Source organism: Camelina sativa, chromosome 5 (genome assembly GCF_030686135.1).
Source record: "Camelina sativa cultivar CO46 ecotype springtype chromosome 5, ASM3068613v1".
In the NCBI taxonomy this organism is placed as follows: domain Eukaryota; kingdom Viridiplantae; phylum Streptophyta; class Magnoliopsida; order Brassicales; family Brassicaceae; genus Camelina; species Camelina sativa.
Window position 1 is genome coordinate 35,934,402 of NC_141884.1, and position 19,300 is coordinate 35,953,701.

At 32.2% G+C, this 19,300-nt stretch overlaps 2 protein-coding genes across 2 annotated transcripts; one reads left to right on the forward strand and one right to left on the reverse strand.

Annotated features, from left to right (window-relative positions):
• Positions 1–7,735: 7,735 nt before the first annotated feature.
• Positions 7,736–10,209, forward strand: LOC104787865 (endonuclease 2). The gene is made up of 9 exons (XM_010513515.3): positions 7,736–8,593; positions 8,671–8,842; positions 8,946–9,056; positions 9,151–9,206; positions 9,282–9,365; positions 9,437–9,529; positions 9,613–9,677; positions 9,789–9,862; positions 9,938–10,209. The coding sequence occupies exons 1-9, from the start codon at positions 8,471–8,473 to the stop codon at positions 10,030–10,032; spliced, it is 873 nt and encodes a 290-aa protein (XP_010511817.1). The 5' UTR covers positions 7,736–8,470; the 3' UTR covers positions 10,033–10,209.
• Positions 10,112–12,231, reverse strand: LOC104789700 (universal stress protein A-like protein). Its single transcript, XM_087451136.1, has 5 exons — positions 11,305–12,231; positions 10,874–11,212; positions 10,665–10,756; positions 10,463–10,581; positions 10,112–10,350 (listed from the first exon to the last, which is right to left on the reverse strand). Exons 2-5 carry the CDS (start codon positions 11,064–11,066, stop codon positions 10,272–10,274), a joined length of 483 nt encoding a protein of 160 aa, XP_087307262.1. The 5' UTR covers positions 11,067–11,212; positions 11,305–12,231; the 3' UTR covers positions 10,112–10,271.
• Positions 12,232–19,300: the final 7,069 nt, after the last annotated feature.

The window sequence follows — 19,300 nt, forward strand, 5'->3', positions numbered from 1 at the left end:
AATATAAAATCTGCTGCCTGAAGCCCTTGCTTGTTGAGCTTCAACTACGGGCCGGGTCTGCAGGCTGTCACCATCAACACTTGGGACCAGCTCCCCTCTCTCTTCATGTCACTATCTATACATGTTAATGTGTATATTTGTATGTATATATGACCGTTGGAGCTATGTTAAAGAAACCATATATGATTCTCATTCATATGCTTAATAAAATTAAGCTCTCCAATTGGGGGGTTTCCCCTTACTAAAATCGTTTCTTATACATTTAAATGGGTAGATTCTAGTCTCTATAATCTCATGGAGAGACCAAACTTTGGCAATGCTTGGTCTCTACCTCTCTTTCATTTGATTCTCTACACCATTCTCTAAACTATTCTAAAGGGTTATTGGGTTATCTTTGGTGTGAGAGTTATGTTGTCTCTCAGTTATGTTGTCTCTCATACTTATTCTTGAGTATTGACAGCTTATATTGGCGTGTATAACTCCTTCTTTACCTTAAGAACACTCTCATTAAGTTGTATCTTAAAGGCTTTACACATGAACACAAAAATTTCGCTTTATAAGTATTTTTTTGAGTTTATATTAAAGGCTTTACACATGAACACAAAAATTCCGCTTTAACACATGAACACAAAAATTACACATGTATCTTGCAGCTCACTCTGCCCAAATTCCAAGACTCAAGACTCAAGCCATGACCAAGTCAAGAGAATGGTCCCAAACATGATTCAAACCACATCTCTACTTTAAAATGCTACCCTCTAAATTTTATCTTTTAATTAATTTAAATTCATCTTAATTCAAGTTTTAAATTTTGAATTTCAAGTTTGAATATATTAATTCTATATTATCTAAAAATATTTTAAATTTGTTTTAAATATTTTTTCTTAAAATAAATATAGTATTTTTCATTATCTTAGTTATCTTAATTCTTCATTTGGTTTCTCAAGGTTTTTCTTTAAAACCCCACAACATGTACTTTAATTTTTTTTCTTTAAATCTCATGATGAAGGTTTAAAGGAGATGAGACATGTGTGAACACTCTAATGAGAAACACAAAATAAAACAAGAGATCCATAAGAAGAGAAATCAAGTCATGAAGGACTAAAAGGAATGGAAACACTTAGAGGAGGGAACCAATTTTTATGAAGTATATGGAGCTGAGAAGAAGCTCTAAAGATACTACAAAGGAGTTCCAAAACGTTTGGTGTATATGTAAAGTAAAAAAGTGACAAGAAAGGTGTGCACAAACCTTCAAGATTGTTTCTCATTCATTATTCAAGCCAATCTTGAGGGGGAGAAAGGTGTCAACAACCCTCATGGAGCTTTAGAAGCAGTTTGAAGCAATCAAGCTTCAAAGGAGTGTAGATTGGGATCAAAAAGTCATTAACCATAAAGAGGAGATCCATGGGGCAGAAACTCAAGTGGTGGTGCAAAGATTGTCTCAACAACTAAAGAAGATCAAAGGCTATCTCTAAACCCTTAAACTTTTTCAATATATTTAATTCATTAACCACATTTGAATCAGATTAGTCATGCATATAGTGAATTTGTCATGCTTAGAATCTGAATTTAGAGAACAAATATTAGGTTATGGTTTTAGATAATTGCCTTTTGTTAAAACAGATTATTAATGTTTAATTTATCTTTTTAAGAATTGAATTTAGGAATTAAATTCATGATTAAAATCTGAAGTTTAACTTGTTGAATTCTGAGTTTATAAACTGAATATTAAACCAGATTTAGCATAATTTAAAATTGAATTTGCATGTTTAAAATATGAGTTTTAGTCATATTATATGACTCATATATCAAAATGAATTTAGACTTAGTAAATGCTAACTCATTTTCCAGTTTATTCTCTTATGACTCAATCTAAGCTTAATGTTATTCTTATGGCATAAATACTTAAGAATCTCTTTACATCTTTTGCTAAAGGTGTTAAAGAAAAAAAAGCCATTTGAAAGCTAGAAGAGAAGCAATGGGAAGAATTCAAAGCAAGAAGCCACATTCAAACCATGGCCATAGCTACATCATTCAACCATGAAGGCTATACTCTTTTTCCCTTGGCAAAGTTTTATCCCAAGTGGTTTCTTTGCTAAGGTTTTTAATGAGGTAGTTCTTTGTGTGTTGCAAGCTTGGTCTTTGGTTCCCACCGCCCAAACTTGAGGGAGAGTATTAGAGAGGAAGAAGAGAACAAGAACCTAAGGCGGATGTCAAGAAGACAAGGCTGAGCTTCAAGCTATTTTAAGAAGAACCTAAGGAGAATGTTTAAGGAACTGTAACACTCAACTAGGCTCGTGAATCGCCAAGCTTATCCTCCAATATCTCTACACTTAAGCTTGAGGGTGAGTATTATACTTAATGGAAGAAGTAACAAAGGAGAAGAATGATATCAAGGCTCTATCTAGGCTTCAAGTATCATAAGGGGTCGAATTGGTGTCCAATTAAGGCCCAAGATGATGAGAAAAAAAAGGAAGGATCTAGAAGGCCCATCAAAGCCTACGAAGAAATGAGAGGGAAAGATGTTGAATATATATGTCAAAGTAAAGCAAGTGGATAAGAATGGTCACATGTGACCTAAAGATCAGTTAAAGATCTATATCTATCTATATTGGACGTCCACATACATTCAAAAATCACATGTTTCTGTTAGAGAAAGAAGGAACAAGTGGGAGAATCACATGTTGGCTTAAAAGGCCATTTTGGAGCTTTCACCATCAACATTTGGGACCAGCTCTCCTCTCTCTTCATGTCACTATCTATACATGCTAATGTGTATATTTGTATATATATATGACCGTTGGAGCTAGGTTAAAGAGACCACATATGGTTCTCATTCATTTATGTATAAATATGTAACTCATATGCTTAATAAAATTAAGCTCTCCAATTGGGGGGTTTTCCTCTTACTAAAATCGTTTCTTATACATTCAAATGGGTAGATTCTAGTCTCTATAATCTCATGGAGAGACCAAACATTGCCTACACCATTCTCTAAAATATTCTAAAGTGTTGTTGGGTTATCTTTGGTGTGAGAGTTTTGTTGCCTCCAATACTTATTCTTGAGTATACACAGCTTATATTGGCATATATAACTCCTTTTTTACCTTAAGAACACTCGCATTGAGTTGTATCTTAAAGGTTTTACACATGAACACACAAATTCCGCTTTAAGTGTTCTTGTGAGTTTATATTAGAATAGATTGTATCTTGCAGCTTACTCTATCCAAATTCCAACATTTACGACGAATAATGATATATATGGATTTTACATGACTAGATTCCTAAGTTTTGGTAAAGCATGATATCATGTAAAAATAGCAATAATCATGAAGAAATAATATGATAGATGTTAAAAAGAAAAATTCATAAAAATATGTGTTTCAATAAAATGCAATTTTAACTATTAGGAGTATTTTATTGGTTTATGTATATATATTAATTTATAAATTCACATGATACTTGAAAATCATCAATGATTTTAGAATTAGACATGTCAATTTTGCAATTACATAAAAATTTGTGGGTTTGCATTTTTTACGATTAAATCCATGAAATCAAATGTGGATTTTAAAAATCCAATAATAGTTACTAAAAAATAGCATAAGTTTTTATCTAGTATTTTTCTGTTTTCTAGAAATTTATGGCTTTGCATTTTTTACAATTAAATCCATGAAATCAAATGTGGATTTTAAAAATCCAATAATAGTTACTAAAAAAATAACATAAGTTTTTATCAAGTATTTTTTTTTTCTGGAAATTTGTGGCTTTGCATTTTTTACAATTAAATCCATGAAATCAAATGTGGATTTTAAAAATCCAATAATAGTTACTAAAAATAGCATAAGTTTTTTATCTAGTATTTCTAAATTAATATAACCAATAAAATATTGTTTTAATAAAAAAGTTATTAAAATCAATAATTATGTAACACATGGTTTTGCCTGCAATAAATCAATAATAAACCTCCAAACTTATTTACAATTTTGGCACCCTCGTTTGTATTCTCTTAAAAATATAAGGGTACAGTTTCAATGATGTGGTTAGGCATGTCAACTTTCCTAAGCTTGCGGGCTGGTCCGGCCCTGAAACATTGGGCTCGGACTTAAATATATATATCCAGAAAAATTAGGTTTTTTGGGCTCAGTCGTTCGGATTATAAGATTTTTCGGGCTTAGCCCGACCGGGTTCGGGCTAGCCCGAAAAGCCCTTTAACAAATATATTTGTACATTTTTATTAACATTTTTGTTTGATTGCAATATTTGATTAATGATTTATTATAAATAAAGTTTAAAACTCTAATTCTAATTTTCATATTTACTTAATAACCTTACTTAATACTTTTAAAATTTTTATCTATGATATTTTATATGAATTAGATATTGTTTTATTTGGTTAAAGTATTAAAATTTTATTTAGTTTTAAACTTTTTCTTTTAAATTAAGTTGGTTGTAGTAAATATAGAGAGTTATTCAAATTTTGTTTGATTTGTTTGATAGTGCACTTTTAAATTTACATTTTAAGGCTTATAAATTTGAATTTTTGATCTTTAAGATAAGCCCAAAAAAATCTAAAAAGCCATGTAACCCTGTTAGGACTTGGACTTGGACTTTGAAATATAGACTCGAAAATATTTGGGGTCGGACTCAATTGAGCCGGGCCGGGCTGGGTCTGCCCGATTGACACCCCTAGATAGGGCTGCGACTTCGGTTTTTTCAGATTAATTGGTTCGGTTAATTTGTGTTTCTGAAATGCTTACCGGACTTAACCGAAATTAGGATCGGTTCGGTTCGCAAATAATTCGGTTCTTAGCTCTAAAAACCAAGTAACCGAAATTATCTATTTTATATTTTTATTGGTCCAAATCCAATGGGCCCAATGCTAAAATACTAAGAAGAAAAAAAAGAGAAATGGCCCAAAACAAAATTGACTCAGTGAAACCATAAATGAATTTGGGAAAAATGTCATTAAAATCATGAAATTTCAAAATTTAGCCATTTAAAACATAAACTTTGTTGTAGGCCATTTAAAACATCAACTTTCGTTGATTAGTTTTTTTAAACATGAAGTTTCGTTGACCAGGCCAAAATAGACATGATGTTAAATCCGATAGTTGACCTACTAACAGATGTTACTATGCCGTTAATCACTCCGTTACTGACAAAACGACATCGTTTTAATTGAAGTTTTAGTTTGAAATAATGTCATTTAAACCATGAACTTTTAAATATAGGCCATTTAAATCATGAACTTGTAAATGTATGTCATTTAAAACATGAACTTTTAATTTATGTCATTTAAACCATGAACTCGCCCTGGACATTCGGTAAAAACCAGACAACCTAAAAATTTTGGTTATCGGAGCAAATCGAAGAGAGAAAGCTTAATCGTTCGGTGCAATTGATTTGAATAACCGGATTTTGGTTTGACTCGGTAATCGAATCGATTGATTTATTAGAAATTGTAGAAGTATATAAGCTTAATCGGCTAACCCGTTTAACCCTAGTTTAGTTTATCTCTTCTTTCTTCGACTCTGCCTCATGATGCGATTCTGAGAAAGAGAGAGAAGAACATCAGTTCATCATTCTTTTTCGATCTTTGTCATGTATTTTGTGTCTTTTTGTCTTTTTCATTTATTAGGACACTACACTAGAGTCTGAAGGATTGATCATCTTGTTTTAGGATACTGCACTAGAGTTTGAAAGATTGATCACCATTTTTATGTATTATGGTTTACATAACATAAATTTGAAAGTTCATGGTTTAAATGACATACATTTACAAGTTCATGGTTTAAATGACATATATTTACAAGTTCATGGTTTAAATAGCCTGTATTTAAAAGTTCATGGTTTAAATGACACTTTTCGAATTAAAACTTCCATTAAAACGACGTCGTTTTGTTAGTAACGGAATGATTAACGGCATAGTAACGTCTGTTTATAGGTCAATTATCGGATTTAACCTCATGTCTTTTTTAGCCTAGTCAACGAAACTTCATGTTTTAAAAAGCTAGTTAATGAAAGTTGATGTTTTAAATGGCCTACAACAAAGTTCATGTTTTAAATGGCCAAAATTTGAAAGTTCATGATTTTAATGACATTTTTCCCAATTGAATTTAGGTGGTCTTCTACCTTTATCTTCTATTATTCCAGCGACGACTCAAAAACAAAATTACCAATCGAAGCCGGCAACTCATCTTCACCCTTTACTTTTGTCATAACCGAGATCAAACGAGGATGATAATGATGTTTCTTGCAGAAAATAAGAAATAAAAAGTATCAAAACGGCTGAAGTATCAAAGAAGAAGAAGTTGCTCACTTACGCTCTCAAGTCATCGCTGGAATTGTGTATTATGGAGGGTAGGAAACGAAAAAGTTTGCTAGATTTAAGAAGGAGAATATTAAAAATTAGTTTTTTTTTCTTTAAAACAAAATTCGGTTAACCGTTCGGTTTGGGTGAACCGAACCGAGAATCTCGGTTAACCAATCCTAAATCATATTTATTCCGATCTGTTTGCTCAATTAAAAGAACCTGAACCGATTTGCTCAAATTTCGGTTCGGTTTGGTTCAGATCAAAGTCCCAGGCCTACTACGGGAAAAGGGCCATTTCATACATGTACACACCTCAAAAGTGCGAATTGCTGCCTTTACAAACAAAGAGTGCCAATTTAGACATGTACCCTAATACATTTCTAATTTCATACCTGTACTCACAAAATCGAGCCAATTACAAAGTCCACGTTAACGGATTTAAGTCAACCGTTAGAGATGCTGACTCAGAATCTACGTGTATGCAAAACGACGCCGTTTTGATACGTTTTCTTCGCAAAAAAATTGGTGGACATTCCACACTCGGGGAGATTCGAACCCTCAATCTCGAACATTACTAGCATTGGACTTAACAAATTGATCCCACAACAACACTCAGTAAAATCATACAATTATATTCTTATAAACTTAAGGTAGCATCTAAATGGAAGAAAAATGTGGGATATCAATACTCCCGTGGGTGGAACCCGCATCCTCAGATTTTAATAGCAAGGACGTAACCAATTGATCCAACAAGATCACTCGGTTATATCACACAATGTTATCCTTATAAAGCGAAAAGAAATCTAAGTCCCAATTAAAAAACCAAAATCAATTTTAGTGTAACCAAATAATTTGATTTTATTTTCTCAAAAGTTTTTAATATGAACAGATGTATTAAAGTAGATGTAATCTAAAAAAATTATATTAAAAATATGAATTAATTAATCTAAATTAATTAATCTAAATTTTTTTAGATTAATTATTTATTTTAGATTAATTTTTAATGAATTAAAGAAAAAATGAATTAATTTTTTTAGATTAAAAATGAATTACTTTTTAATTAATTTAAATTACATTTAATTAATTAATTTTTAATTAATTAAAATTTAGATGTAAAAATATATCCTATTGAGAACATATGAGGACGTTTACATTAAAAAATATATCCTATTTTTTTCTTTAATTCATTAAAAATTAATCTAAAAAAATAATTAATCTAAAAAAATTTAGATTAATTAATTCATATTTTTAATCTAAATTTTTTAGATTACGTCTAATTTAATACATCTGTTTATATTAAAAACTTTTGAGAAAATAAAATCAAATTATTTGGTTACACTAAAATTGATTTTAGTTTTTTAATTGGGACTTAGATTTCGTTTCGCTTTATAAGGATAACATTGTGTGATGTAACCGAGTGATCTTGTTGGATCAATTGGTTACGTCCTTGCAATTAAAATCTGAGGACGCGGGTTCGACCCACGGGAGTGTGGTTTTCCCACATTTTTCTTCGATTTAGATGCTACCTTAGGTTTATAAGAATATAATTGTATGATTTTACTGAATGTTGTTGTGGGATCAATTGGTTAAGTCCAATGCTGGTAATGTTTGAGATTGAGGGTTCGAATCATCCCGAGTGTGGAATGTCCCAAATGAGGTGTGTACGGGTATGAAATGGCCCTTTTCCCGGCCTACTACCCCTAGATGTGGTGTACTGTATATGCCAATTAGTTCTAACTAGAAACGTCAAATAGATAGAGAGAGAGGGAAGTAAAGGCATTTGGACTACCAATGTATCTACCGTTACACATATCACAAAACCAAATCCAAAAGAAGTAACATCTGTTTTCAAGTGAATCCATTTGATTTCACACACGATTCGTTTCCTAAACAGGAAGGGGAAAAATGATACCGTATCTACCAAATCATAATATACCCACATCTCTTTCTTTTGACATTTAATAGCTTTCACACACTTGGCCAAAAATAAGAAAATAAAATAAAAGAAGCTTTCATTTCACACACACAACACATTGATCTCTGGATTTACTTCCTTATACGTCTCTATTCTTCATCAGCATATATACAAGAGCCAAATGAATACTCACTAATCTCATAGAAAAATAACAACACATTTTTTCAAAGAACTCTAAAATGGCAAACCAAATAGGGTTACATGTAGTGATGATGATCATCACTGTTTGGCTTCTTTATGCAGCACCTAACATCCATGGCTGGGGGAAAGAAGGTCATGAAATCATCTGTAAGATCGCGCAGGTTTTGATTTTTAGTCTTCTTCCCTCTTTTAGTTTTGATTCAAAATAATGTAAAAACTAATAAGTTGAGAAGAACAGACTAGATTGGATGAAACTGCAGCGAAGGCGGTGAAAGAGCTGTTACCTGAATCTGCGGAAGGAGATTTGTCGAGCTTGTGTCTATGGGCTGATCGTGTTAAGTTTAGGTACCACTGGTCTTCTCCTCTTCACTACATCAACACTCCTGATGTATGTTCCTACCAATACAATAGTGAGTTTTTTCACTAGACCCTTTTCATAAAACTATCAAAAACATAGGTGAGAAGGTTCCAAAGCCTCAGTTTCTAATGGATTTAGTCTTTCTCGGTCTAAAGGGGACTGCAAGGATGAATATGGAGAGAAAGGAAGATGCGTAGCAGGAGCCATTTACAACTACACCACACAGCTTCTTTCCTACAACACTGCAGCATCATCTAAGTCACAATGTAGTACCATAACATTGCCACCTTCTTGCTATTCACCAATTCCCACATCTTTTATCTCCCTCTCATGTTCCTTTTCTAAATTTCTTGTCATCAGACAACTTAACCGAGGCCCTGCTCTTCGTGTCCCATTTCATGGGTGATATCCATCAGGTATAATTATAAACTCGATCAAGATGACCGGTCTCTTCGCTTAATATGTCTAACTAGAATAGTTTTGAAGTGCAGCCTCTACATGTTGGTTATGCTTCAGACAAAGGAGGGAACACCATCGAAGTGCATTGGTACAGGAGAAAAGCTAACCTCCACCATGTAAGACCTGCCAAACGTATATTAATTTGAGCATCAGAAAATACAAGCCTCTATAATTTAGATTCATACAGATATGGGATTCCAGCATAATAGAAACAGCTGAAGCTGATCTCTATAACTCTGAACTAGAAGGAATGGTGGATGCAATCAAAAAGAATATCACGGTACTTTTGAATCAAAAGGACTGTTCTCTACCTGTTTGCTACAAGGTGTTTCTAACTTGCTGACATATTTTAATAAAATGCAGACAGAATGGGCAGATCAAGTCAAGAGATGGGAGAGTTGCACAAAGAAGACAGCATGCCCAGATATGTAAGTCAGATACAAGATTACAGTACCTTTGAATAGAAGTGATTGTTCTTCAAGGCAAAACAAACCAGATTTTAACTTCCACATGCTTTCCCCTGTAAACTTCATATACAGATACGCATCCGAAGGAATTCAAGCAGCCTGTGACTGGGCATATAAGGGGGTAACTGAAGGAGACACACTAGAAGGTACATAAGTAACCTGAAAACGATGATGATTCACAAAATAAAGAAGCTAACAAGAACATAATGTATCCTTTGCAGATGAATACTTTTATTCACGTCTACCAATAGTGTATCAGCGCTTAGCACAAGGAGGGGTGAGACTGGCAGCTACCCTAAACAGGATTTTCGGTTGAACCCAGTTTATAACATTTGATGTCTCTAAGTCTCTCTTCATATCAGATTAATACTGCATGTTGAAAATAATAATGCAGATTGCAAACTCTCGAGCACATCAAAGCTCTTTATTTATCAAACAAAATAAATTATGTGTACTCACAAAGTTTCTTAAACAAGCAGAGCATTATTTATCACAATACGTTTACAACACATACAGCAGGCAAGTCTTCTCAATCTCTGTGAAGAGAAGAGGTCTTCAATCCTTATTTCTCACCACAAGAACTGGACACTTGGCATGGTTAACACAGTAATTGCTAACACTTCCAAGGAAAGTCCTGTCCACATACAAGAGAATACAAGCCACATTATAATCATCCAAAACTCAACTCTACAGCGATCTTAATGTTCAGGTTAACAAGTGAAAACATCAAAGTATTGTCTACACACCTTTGTATTGCTCCTTTACCATTGCTTCCAACAACAAGCAAATCAACACCAAGCTTCTCAGCAGCTTCACATATCGCTTCTTTAGGATTTCCAAACTCCATCACCTTTCTTGGAGTAACCTGATACACAATCAACCAAACCATGATATAACTACAAACAAGATTGTAAATCAACAACAAGAATGGTTGTGGTAGAGACAAACCCCAATCTCAGCACAAATTTTGACCCCTTGATCAAGCCGATTCAATCCAGTGTTCTTATGATTCTCTTTCATTGAGTCTATAAGCTCTATCGCTACAACACAGAAAATCCAAAACTCGATTTCAAAATCCAAACCATAAACAAGCTGTTTAACAAATCAAATCGATGGGATCTATTGCTAATAAAGAAGATGAAGATGAAGATACTTACGAGCTGCTCCATAAGAGGAAGCATAAACAAAGCTGAGATCAAGTGGAGGTTGAGCGGTGAAGAGGATGATATCGGAATCGGCGATACTTTCCTTGAGATACTCTAGCGTCCATTTGAGAGCGCGTTTACTGCAGTCGCTTTCATCAATCGCCACCATCACTTGCTTCTTCACGCTTTGCTCTTCTTCCGCCATGGTTTCTTCTTCTTCTTCGTCGTCTGTGATCGTGTTCGATGAAGTACAGAAATGTGAAGAAGAAGAGAAGACGAAAGAGTTTTTGACTTGGTGAAGTCGGAATGATGTATGACGTGCCGATCCATAGAGGAAAGCACGAGGTTGTTCTGGAGAAATTGGTTTTGATATACTAATTAATTCGTCTTTCTTTTATTTATGACAATTTTTAGAGTTAATTTTGATATATGGCAATGAAAACCTCAATAGATATTTTCAGCTTAGACGCTTCTCTCTCTTTTCTCTCCCTAAAATCTTTCAAAGAGAGAGAAAGCTTCATTGATTCCGACGGTGGCTTCCGGCATCGACTGGCTTTCATAGCAGTGTTGGATGGCTCTTTCTCTGGCATCGGTGGTTTCCATAACATTGTTGGCCGGCTTTGACTCCGGCATCGGCGGCTTCTTTAGCGTCGGTGGTCGGCTTTGTTTCCGGCATCGGTGGCTTCCTTAGCGTCGGTGGTCGGCTTTGTCTCCGGCATCGGCGACTTCCATAGTACCGTTGGCTGGTTTTGTTTTTGATCGATAAAAACCTTTATCTCTCTTCTCTTTCTAGATCTTTCAGAAAGCGAAAGGTTTTTATGGTGTTTTCTCTCCGGCAACGACCAGCTTCCTCGGTGGTGTTAGCTGGCTTTTGACCAGCACCGTTGAATTCCTTATCAAGGGTGGCTGGCTTTTCTTCTAGCATCGATGGCTTTATCACCGTCGATGGCTGGCTTTTGGTTTCGGATCTAACAAAAATAAAGACACTGGCAATTGACTGAAGTTTTGACTTCGATTGATGGACATCGTCTGGGTTTCATAGATTCGAATAGGTTTCAAGCAAACTTCCGGTGAAGTGCAAAAATTTCCTTAGAAGATTGAAAAGCTGTTGTATGAAGTTGAAGAAGTTTTCAGATCTGCATTAATGGAGTCATATTCTCATCAAAGCTTATATTGGGATTTCGTCTTTACTTCTCTCGACGATGTTTGAGATTTGTTGCAAGAAAAGAGCAACTCTCCGGCGATAGTGGCCTAAATTGATGTTTTCCGGCGACATAGCAATCTACCGGTGATCGGTGACTCCCATCTCTTCGACTTCCCACGTGTCATCCAATATGTTCCTCCAATGTCACGTGTCCTTTGTAATGTTTACAATACTTTTCTTCAGTCTAAGGTTTCTTTATTGGGCTTTAGTTTGTTTTTTGCCATGTTTACTTTTGCTGTCTACGTAAAATATTTGGCCTGTTACATTGGCTTATCATGAATAAAACACAATTGCGAAAAAAAAAAAGACAATGAAAAGATTCAGATTATTAAAACACCAAAAATTCTATTACCAAATAATTAACTGGAAATAACAAACGAGTCACGTAAATTTGAGATTAACTTTGACATTTTTTTGATGTATCCAATGTAATGTTTTGTTGAACAAATAAGACTTTCTTTTTTTAGCACTTTAAATAACTAAGATCTGTGCTAGAGTAATAATAATAATAATAATAATAATAATAATAATAATAATAATAATAATAATAATAATAATAATAATAATAATAATAATAATAATAATAATAATAATAATAATAATAATAATAATAATAATAATAATAATCTATATTATTAAAGTTGACCAATTCTCTCCATCCTTCTGCGACATCAGCAATGGAGAAAGTGCCACATGTCCATCATTTTTTATGTTAGTTGACTGATTCTCTTCGTCTTCCCTTGCTTGATTTTCGTAGTAACTACTACTTTGACCCTTTTCGCATTGCTTTGATTTTTGTAGTAACTATTCATTTATAATATCTCTAACATCATTCTGTTTTTTTTTTGTAGTGAACGAAGATGTGGAAGATGAAAGTCAACTATAGAGAAATGAGAATTTGAAGATCAAGCATATTCAGAGAGTACTCTTTTGAAAAAATCATCAACGAGACTTGGCTTTAGAATATAAATTAGAATGCTGAAAATAACAAAGGACTGAACTTCCTAAAGAAAGAAAATTGTCTTATACTAATGTTAAGATTAGAAATTCTCTAATTGACACTGATTAGATGCTTATTGTTCCAAATAGCTGATGGTATAGCTTACGGCTTTTTAGGCTTCTGAAGAGTCTATATCCACGAATGAACGAATTTATATTGATTGTAACTGGTTATTTTTTGTAGCTTACCTATACTATATTAATGCATTAGTAATGGTTTATTTCTTTTGCTTAAAATAGATTACAAGTTAGTTTCTTCATTATGGGAATTGCATGCTATGTTTTGCTTACTGTTTTCTTTAATTATTCCTATATTTCTTGTTTTGGTATGGTGTAGCAGGTTCAAAAAAACAAATTCTTATATGGCAAGAATCGTGAATATACAGAGAAATATATTTAATTAGTTCTTCTAATCATAGTTTGCAAGTGATTATATACATTCTCATTCGATAACAAACAAGAAAAATCAAAATGACTCTATCTGCAAACGGTGTTGTTTTCCTTCTTTGCAAACCTTTTTTCTATGACTCTATCTGCTCAACTATACACATGATTGCAAGTTCATTCTCACTATGGTGAACCTTAAGAATTTTGTCTTTGAGTGGTGTTGTTTCTAAATTTTTGTTTATGTATTTAGGACCGGTATGTGTGTGTTAATTGTAATCTTACTATAGAATAAGAAGAAACTGGTCATTTTGTGTTTGATTCTTAAGAGGTAGAATATATTATGAGACTTGGGAATTGGTCAAATTTACTACAGTTTTTTTTCTTACTGCTATAGTGCCAGAGAAAATAAAAAATCAATCATTTGTGGTGGCTAATCTAAATTTTCAGTCACATATATGATATGATATTGATCACCATGGTTTGTGCTTTCGTTTTTGATACTCAATACATGAAATGATATTGACAGCAAAAATGTAATTGTTTGTATCGTCAAAAGATAACCCGCGCAGTGCGCGAGTACTCATCTAGTCTTATATAATATGAGAAGGTTTTCTCCTAACTTTGCATAACACGACGACATTTGGCAGCGTATATTTTCGACACCTGTGTCTACTTCTCAATTATTAAATTCTTTTAATTCATTTTTCTTAAAATTACATACATTATTTTTCATATCTACTAAATTTAAATGATATTTCTGTACTGACAAAAATATTGATACTTATGCAATGTCTTTTTAGTAATTATATATAGATATCATTTATCAATTTTTTTATAACTACCATAACATTATAATTTCTTATCATTTATCAATATTTTATATAATTACCATAACATTATAATTTTGTAAATTAGAAAGAATTAAATATTAATATTATAATTTTTGACAAAATATAATGTGATGGTTATTAAATTCTTTACTAATTTCAAGATGTAAAAATATTATAATAATTATTTGTTGACAAATAAATTATAATATTTATCCTACAGTTTTGTGCCAAAACATCAAATCAATTTATTCTAAATAATTTCAAGATATAAAACAATATTATATTTTCTTTTTCTTTAATAGTAATCATTAACACAATTTATTGCATATTAATTCTTTAAAATGTAACTTCCATGATGTTTGAAAAAAAAAAAAACAGATCTTTCATCATATGAATAGACTTTAATGTCTTAATTCCAATACAGTTTGTGTTTTCCAAAAAAAATAAAAAAACAGACAAAACCTATGGTATATTTATTTTTTGAAATGTAACCATAACTCCCATGATGTTTGACCAAAAAGAAACTGAAAAACCTCTCATACTATTACAAATTTGTCTATAAATAGCTAGACAAAGTCTTCATCAAACATCATATTCTACCTCTCACATAAGTTAATTTATTTTAAATAATTTCAAGATATAAAACAATATGATAGTTTCTTTTTCTTTAATAATAATCATTAACACAATTTATTGCATATTAATTCTTTAAAATGTAACTCCAATGATATTTGAAAAAAAATTAAAAACAAATCTTTCATCATATGAATAGACTTCAATGTCTTAATTCCAATACAATTTGTGTTTTCCAAAAAAAATAAAAAAACAGACAAAACCTATGGTATATTTATTTTTTGAAATGTAACCATAACTCCCATGATGTTTGACCAAAAAGAAACTGAAAACCCTCTCATACTATTACAAATTTGTCTATAAATAGCTAGACAAAGTCTTCATCAAACATCATATTCTACCTCTCACATAAGTTTCTAAATTTTAAAGGAATTTAATCTTTTCCTTTATGTGATATTTGTAGGTTTTGAAATAAATAAGTTGAGTCGAAATTTTGGAGCATATATATATATATGTGAACATGTGAAATGTGGCTATTCATTAAAAAGAGTTAGAAGAAAGTCTTAGGCAAATAACACATTCTCACTTGTAAATGTTGTTTCGAATGCTTATTTTGTATATCAATATTGTAAACTTTTTTCATTTGATCCATTCGAAATGTTGTTACAACTATGTTTGTATGTATTTATAAACTTTCTTTTCGATAACCATTTTCATGGTCCTTTATTTTATTTATAGATTATAACTTCTGATGAGAAAGGTTTTGCGATGATTTAGGGTTTAGGTTCGACGATGATTTGAACGTCTAGGTGATATATATCTCATGATATGGGTTTCCAAAGCCATGTGATTCTTCCAAATTCAGTTTTTATTTTCTTACACAATTTAGTCTTAATAATTTTCTTAAAATATAATTAACATCTAATTAATTTCTTTTCATAATATTATTGTTTGGGTTATACTATGTATGCACTTATTTTCTCTTCTCATATGTTTCATTATTTTTCCTAGCCATGATCGATTGTTGATGATGTGATGATAGTGCTTACCTGCAAGCAGAGCAAGGCAATGGGATTTGACCATGTGTGCAAATTTCATCAATACGCATTTAACAAGACTCACCTCTACCACATGTTTATCAAGTCAAAAGATCCAAAGATCACCCTAAGCTAATTCCCATTGCATTATAGAGAGAGAGGCGGAGGGAAAGAGAGAGAGACACAATGTTTTGGAAAAGCATGAAGATTTGAGTTATCTCTTTTTTCATCCATCACATGAGTTTAGAAATAAAAACACAGAAGAAAAAAAAAAGATTATATGGTAAACAATTATTTTATGTTCTCTTAGACTATGCAGTTAACACTAAAAAAGTAACTCGATAATACGATGGTATGTTTTTACTCTTTTTCGTTAGTCATTTTGAGTATAATACAACATATCTATATAATAAAAAAGTATAACACAAAAAGCAGTTTTTATTTGATATAATAATATATCAATATATATTAATAACATTTTTTTACTCAATTCTAAACTAAAATTTAGTTTGCATTTAGTATGTTCAATAGATATAAAGTACGTGATAAAACAATTCTAACAGAGAACTTCCTTTCCCAAATACAATTAATCAAGAAACACAAAGAATTCTACTTCTAAAACACAAATGCATTTGAAGTCATTTGTATAATTCATTAAGATTAAACTATTTTATTGCTAAAACATTCAAATTATAATAATAAAACTTTTAAGCATGTGTGAAGCATGATGGTAATATATAAATATCAAAATTATTTATGTTACCTTTAGTTATCTAATTAATGAAATTAATTATACAGAGAATGAAGAAAAAGCATGAGTTTCGGCTCAAGAAGAGGTTATTCGAGAAATCCAAGCTACTTTCTCGCCCTTTTCGAGGTGTCTGGTTTTAGAAAATATTGATGTTTTGTAGATTATGTTAACATTGGACAAACGAACACATAATGTCCATAATTAGCTGCATTTTATTTATACTTAGTCAATGTTTTTTTTTCTTAATGTAAAAAATGTTTGTACGTCTTTCTTGTACATCAAAACATGAAGAGCTCTATATATTATGGGATACAGACTAAATATTTTAAAGTAACCTTTCATATTAACAAAAATTTCATTTTAATGTTTAACTAATCTATAGTCATTCATTTTAAGTGACTGAAAATATATATTTAAAAACAAAACAAATAACAAACATAAGATATATAATTTATCGAAACAAAAAATATAAAATTTTAAATATTTTAATAAATCTAAAATATGTTAAAATTATTATAAAGTTATCTCGCGCATCGCGCGAGTCTACTTCTAGTAATAATAATAATGTAAGTGATTGAGCCATCAACTTTGTAAAATGATCATCAACATAATTAAAATACCCGAGAAAAAATGTTGTTTATCAGTTTTGTAAGTGACCACCAACAAAAAGCTGTCATTCAGTTTTGTAAGTGATTAAGCCATCATCTTCCATTTTAACTAAAAGTATATAACAGAAGACGAAAAGCATAGCTTTCAAAGATTATTATTGACAAAGCAATGGAAGAAGAAGACACTCTAGGTATAGTAATTGTCGGAGCTGGAATCTCCGGCCTTGCCACAACAGTTGGGCTCCATACAGTCCTAGCCCTACCATAAAACAGGTAAAGCCTCTGCTTTAGCCCATACAATGGTTGTGTTCATTTCGTTGACGCAGGCGGCTGCGGCAGCGGCAGTGACTGCAGCAAACGCAACCTTTTTGATCGCTGCAACTAATCGACGTTCAAAATTAGAATCAGCGTTGCTGCAGCGTCTTACCGCAAGTACCTGCGGCAACCAAACGAACAACGATATATGCGGCTGCCCCATCTGCAGGTACTTGCAGCAACGAAACGAACAGGCTCAATATTAAGTAAAAAATTGAGATCACATTGTTGAATATGTAATTAGTCTAGTACTCTAGTGGCATTTATAATACCAAATTACCACTACATGCAGTTCTGAGGTTCGATTCCACATGCTTCCAAATTTTTTTTTTAATTTTTCTTTTTCCCCTATTATTTTCAAAATCTTCTCCATCTCTTACATACTTTTGTTCTACTTAGTGTTCTTTTACCTTTTTCTTTATTATTTTATTAATCATATATACAACCTAAGTTACTAAAACAAAAAAAAAAAAAAAACAAATTTAAGAACTATGTAAAAGTTTCACAATTTTTAATAATTATACTTAATTGCTTTAGCCTTTAGGCCACATAAACCATAATACCGGCCGTGGCTCCATAGGTAGGTGTATGCGTGTGTGTGAAGGTAGCTGTGTTTTGAGTTATAAACAGAGTTAAGTTTAACCAAAGTGGTGAATCTATGTCACACATACAGGCTTGGGATCAGAAGCACGATGCTTGAATCTTCTGAGAAACTAAGAGCCACATGATTTGCACTCTCAACTTATTTCAATGCTTGGAAGGCTCTTGAAGCTCTCGGTATTTCTCAGCATCTTCGAAATCTCCATGATCGCCTTCAAGGGGAAACCAAAAATTAACACTAACACACATTTCATAGCAATTATGAGGTAAAGGAACTTATCTTTGATCTTTATGTAGATTAATGGTCGGACCAATCTCTGCTGAAAACCCTCCAAAAGAGATGTTATTACCAGAATCTGAGTATGGTTCTTATTCTCTGGACTTTCATTTAAACAAAACAAAAGAAAATCAGACAGAACTTTCTATAACCTTGTTGACATGGTTTTGTCAGAGAATATGAGTTTCGATGTGTATAGAGGAAGATGCTGTTAGAGGCTTTAGCGGGTGAATTACCTCAAGGAGCCATAAGGTTCTTATCTAAGTTCTTGATGTGATGATCTTTTTCCCAGGAACATGGAAAGGGTTTACCAGTGAGTCTACTTAGCTTGACAATACAATTCATTGAAGCTTATGATTCGAGCCACTAGAGCTACCAGACGAGTCACCAACAAAATTTACCAAAAATAAAAACTTTCGAAATATGTTTTTTTGGCTTGGCCAACAAAAAATGGTGTTTTAAAAAGATAGTCAAGCAAACTCGGTGTTTTAAATGGTCTTAGGAAATGTTCATCTATGTTGCATGGAAACTCTTTTTAAAGCGCGTTTCCCGTTTCCGAAACGTTTCGGAAACAAAAATTCGTGGAAACACGGAAACAAGTCACAAAAACACAATTCCTACAAATCTTTGTTTGGAAATACGACAGAAACTCCGTTTCCGTTTTGGAAACACAATGAAAACTTTTTTTAGCTAAGAAACTTAATAAACAAAATAATTTGAAAATATATACTCACAATACATATAAATATATAATATTATTAGTGTTTTAATTCAACTATTATATAATATAAACAGAAATTCAGCATGGGAAGGCAAAGCGTAGGTAATCACCTTCCCATGCTGCATCAACACACACCC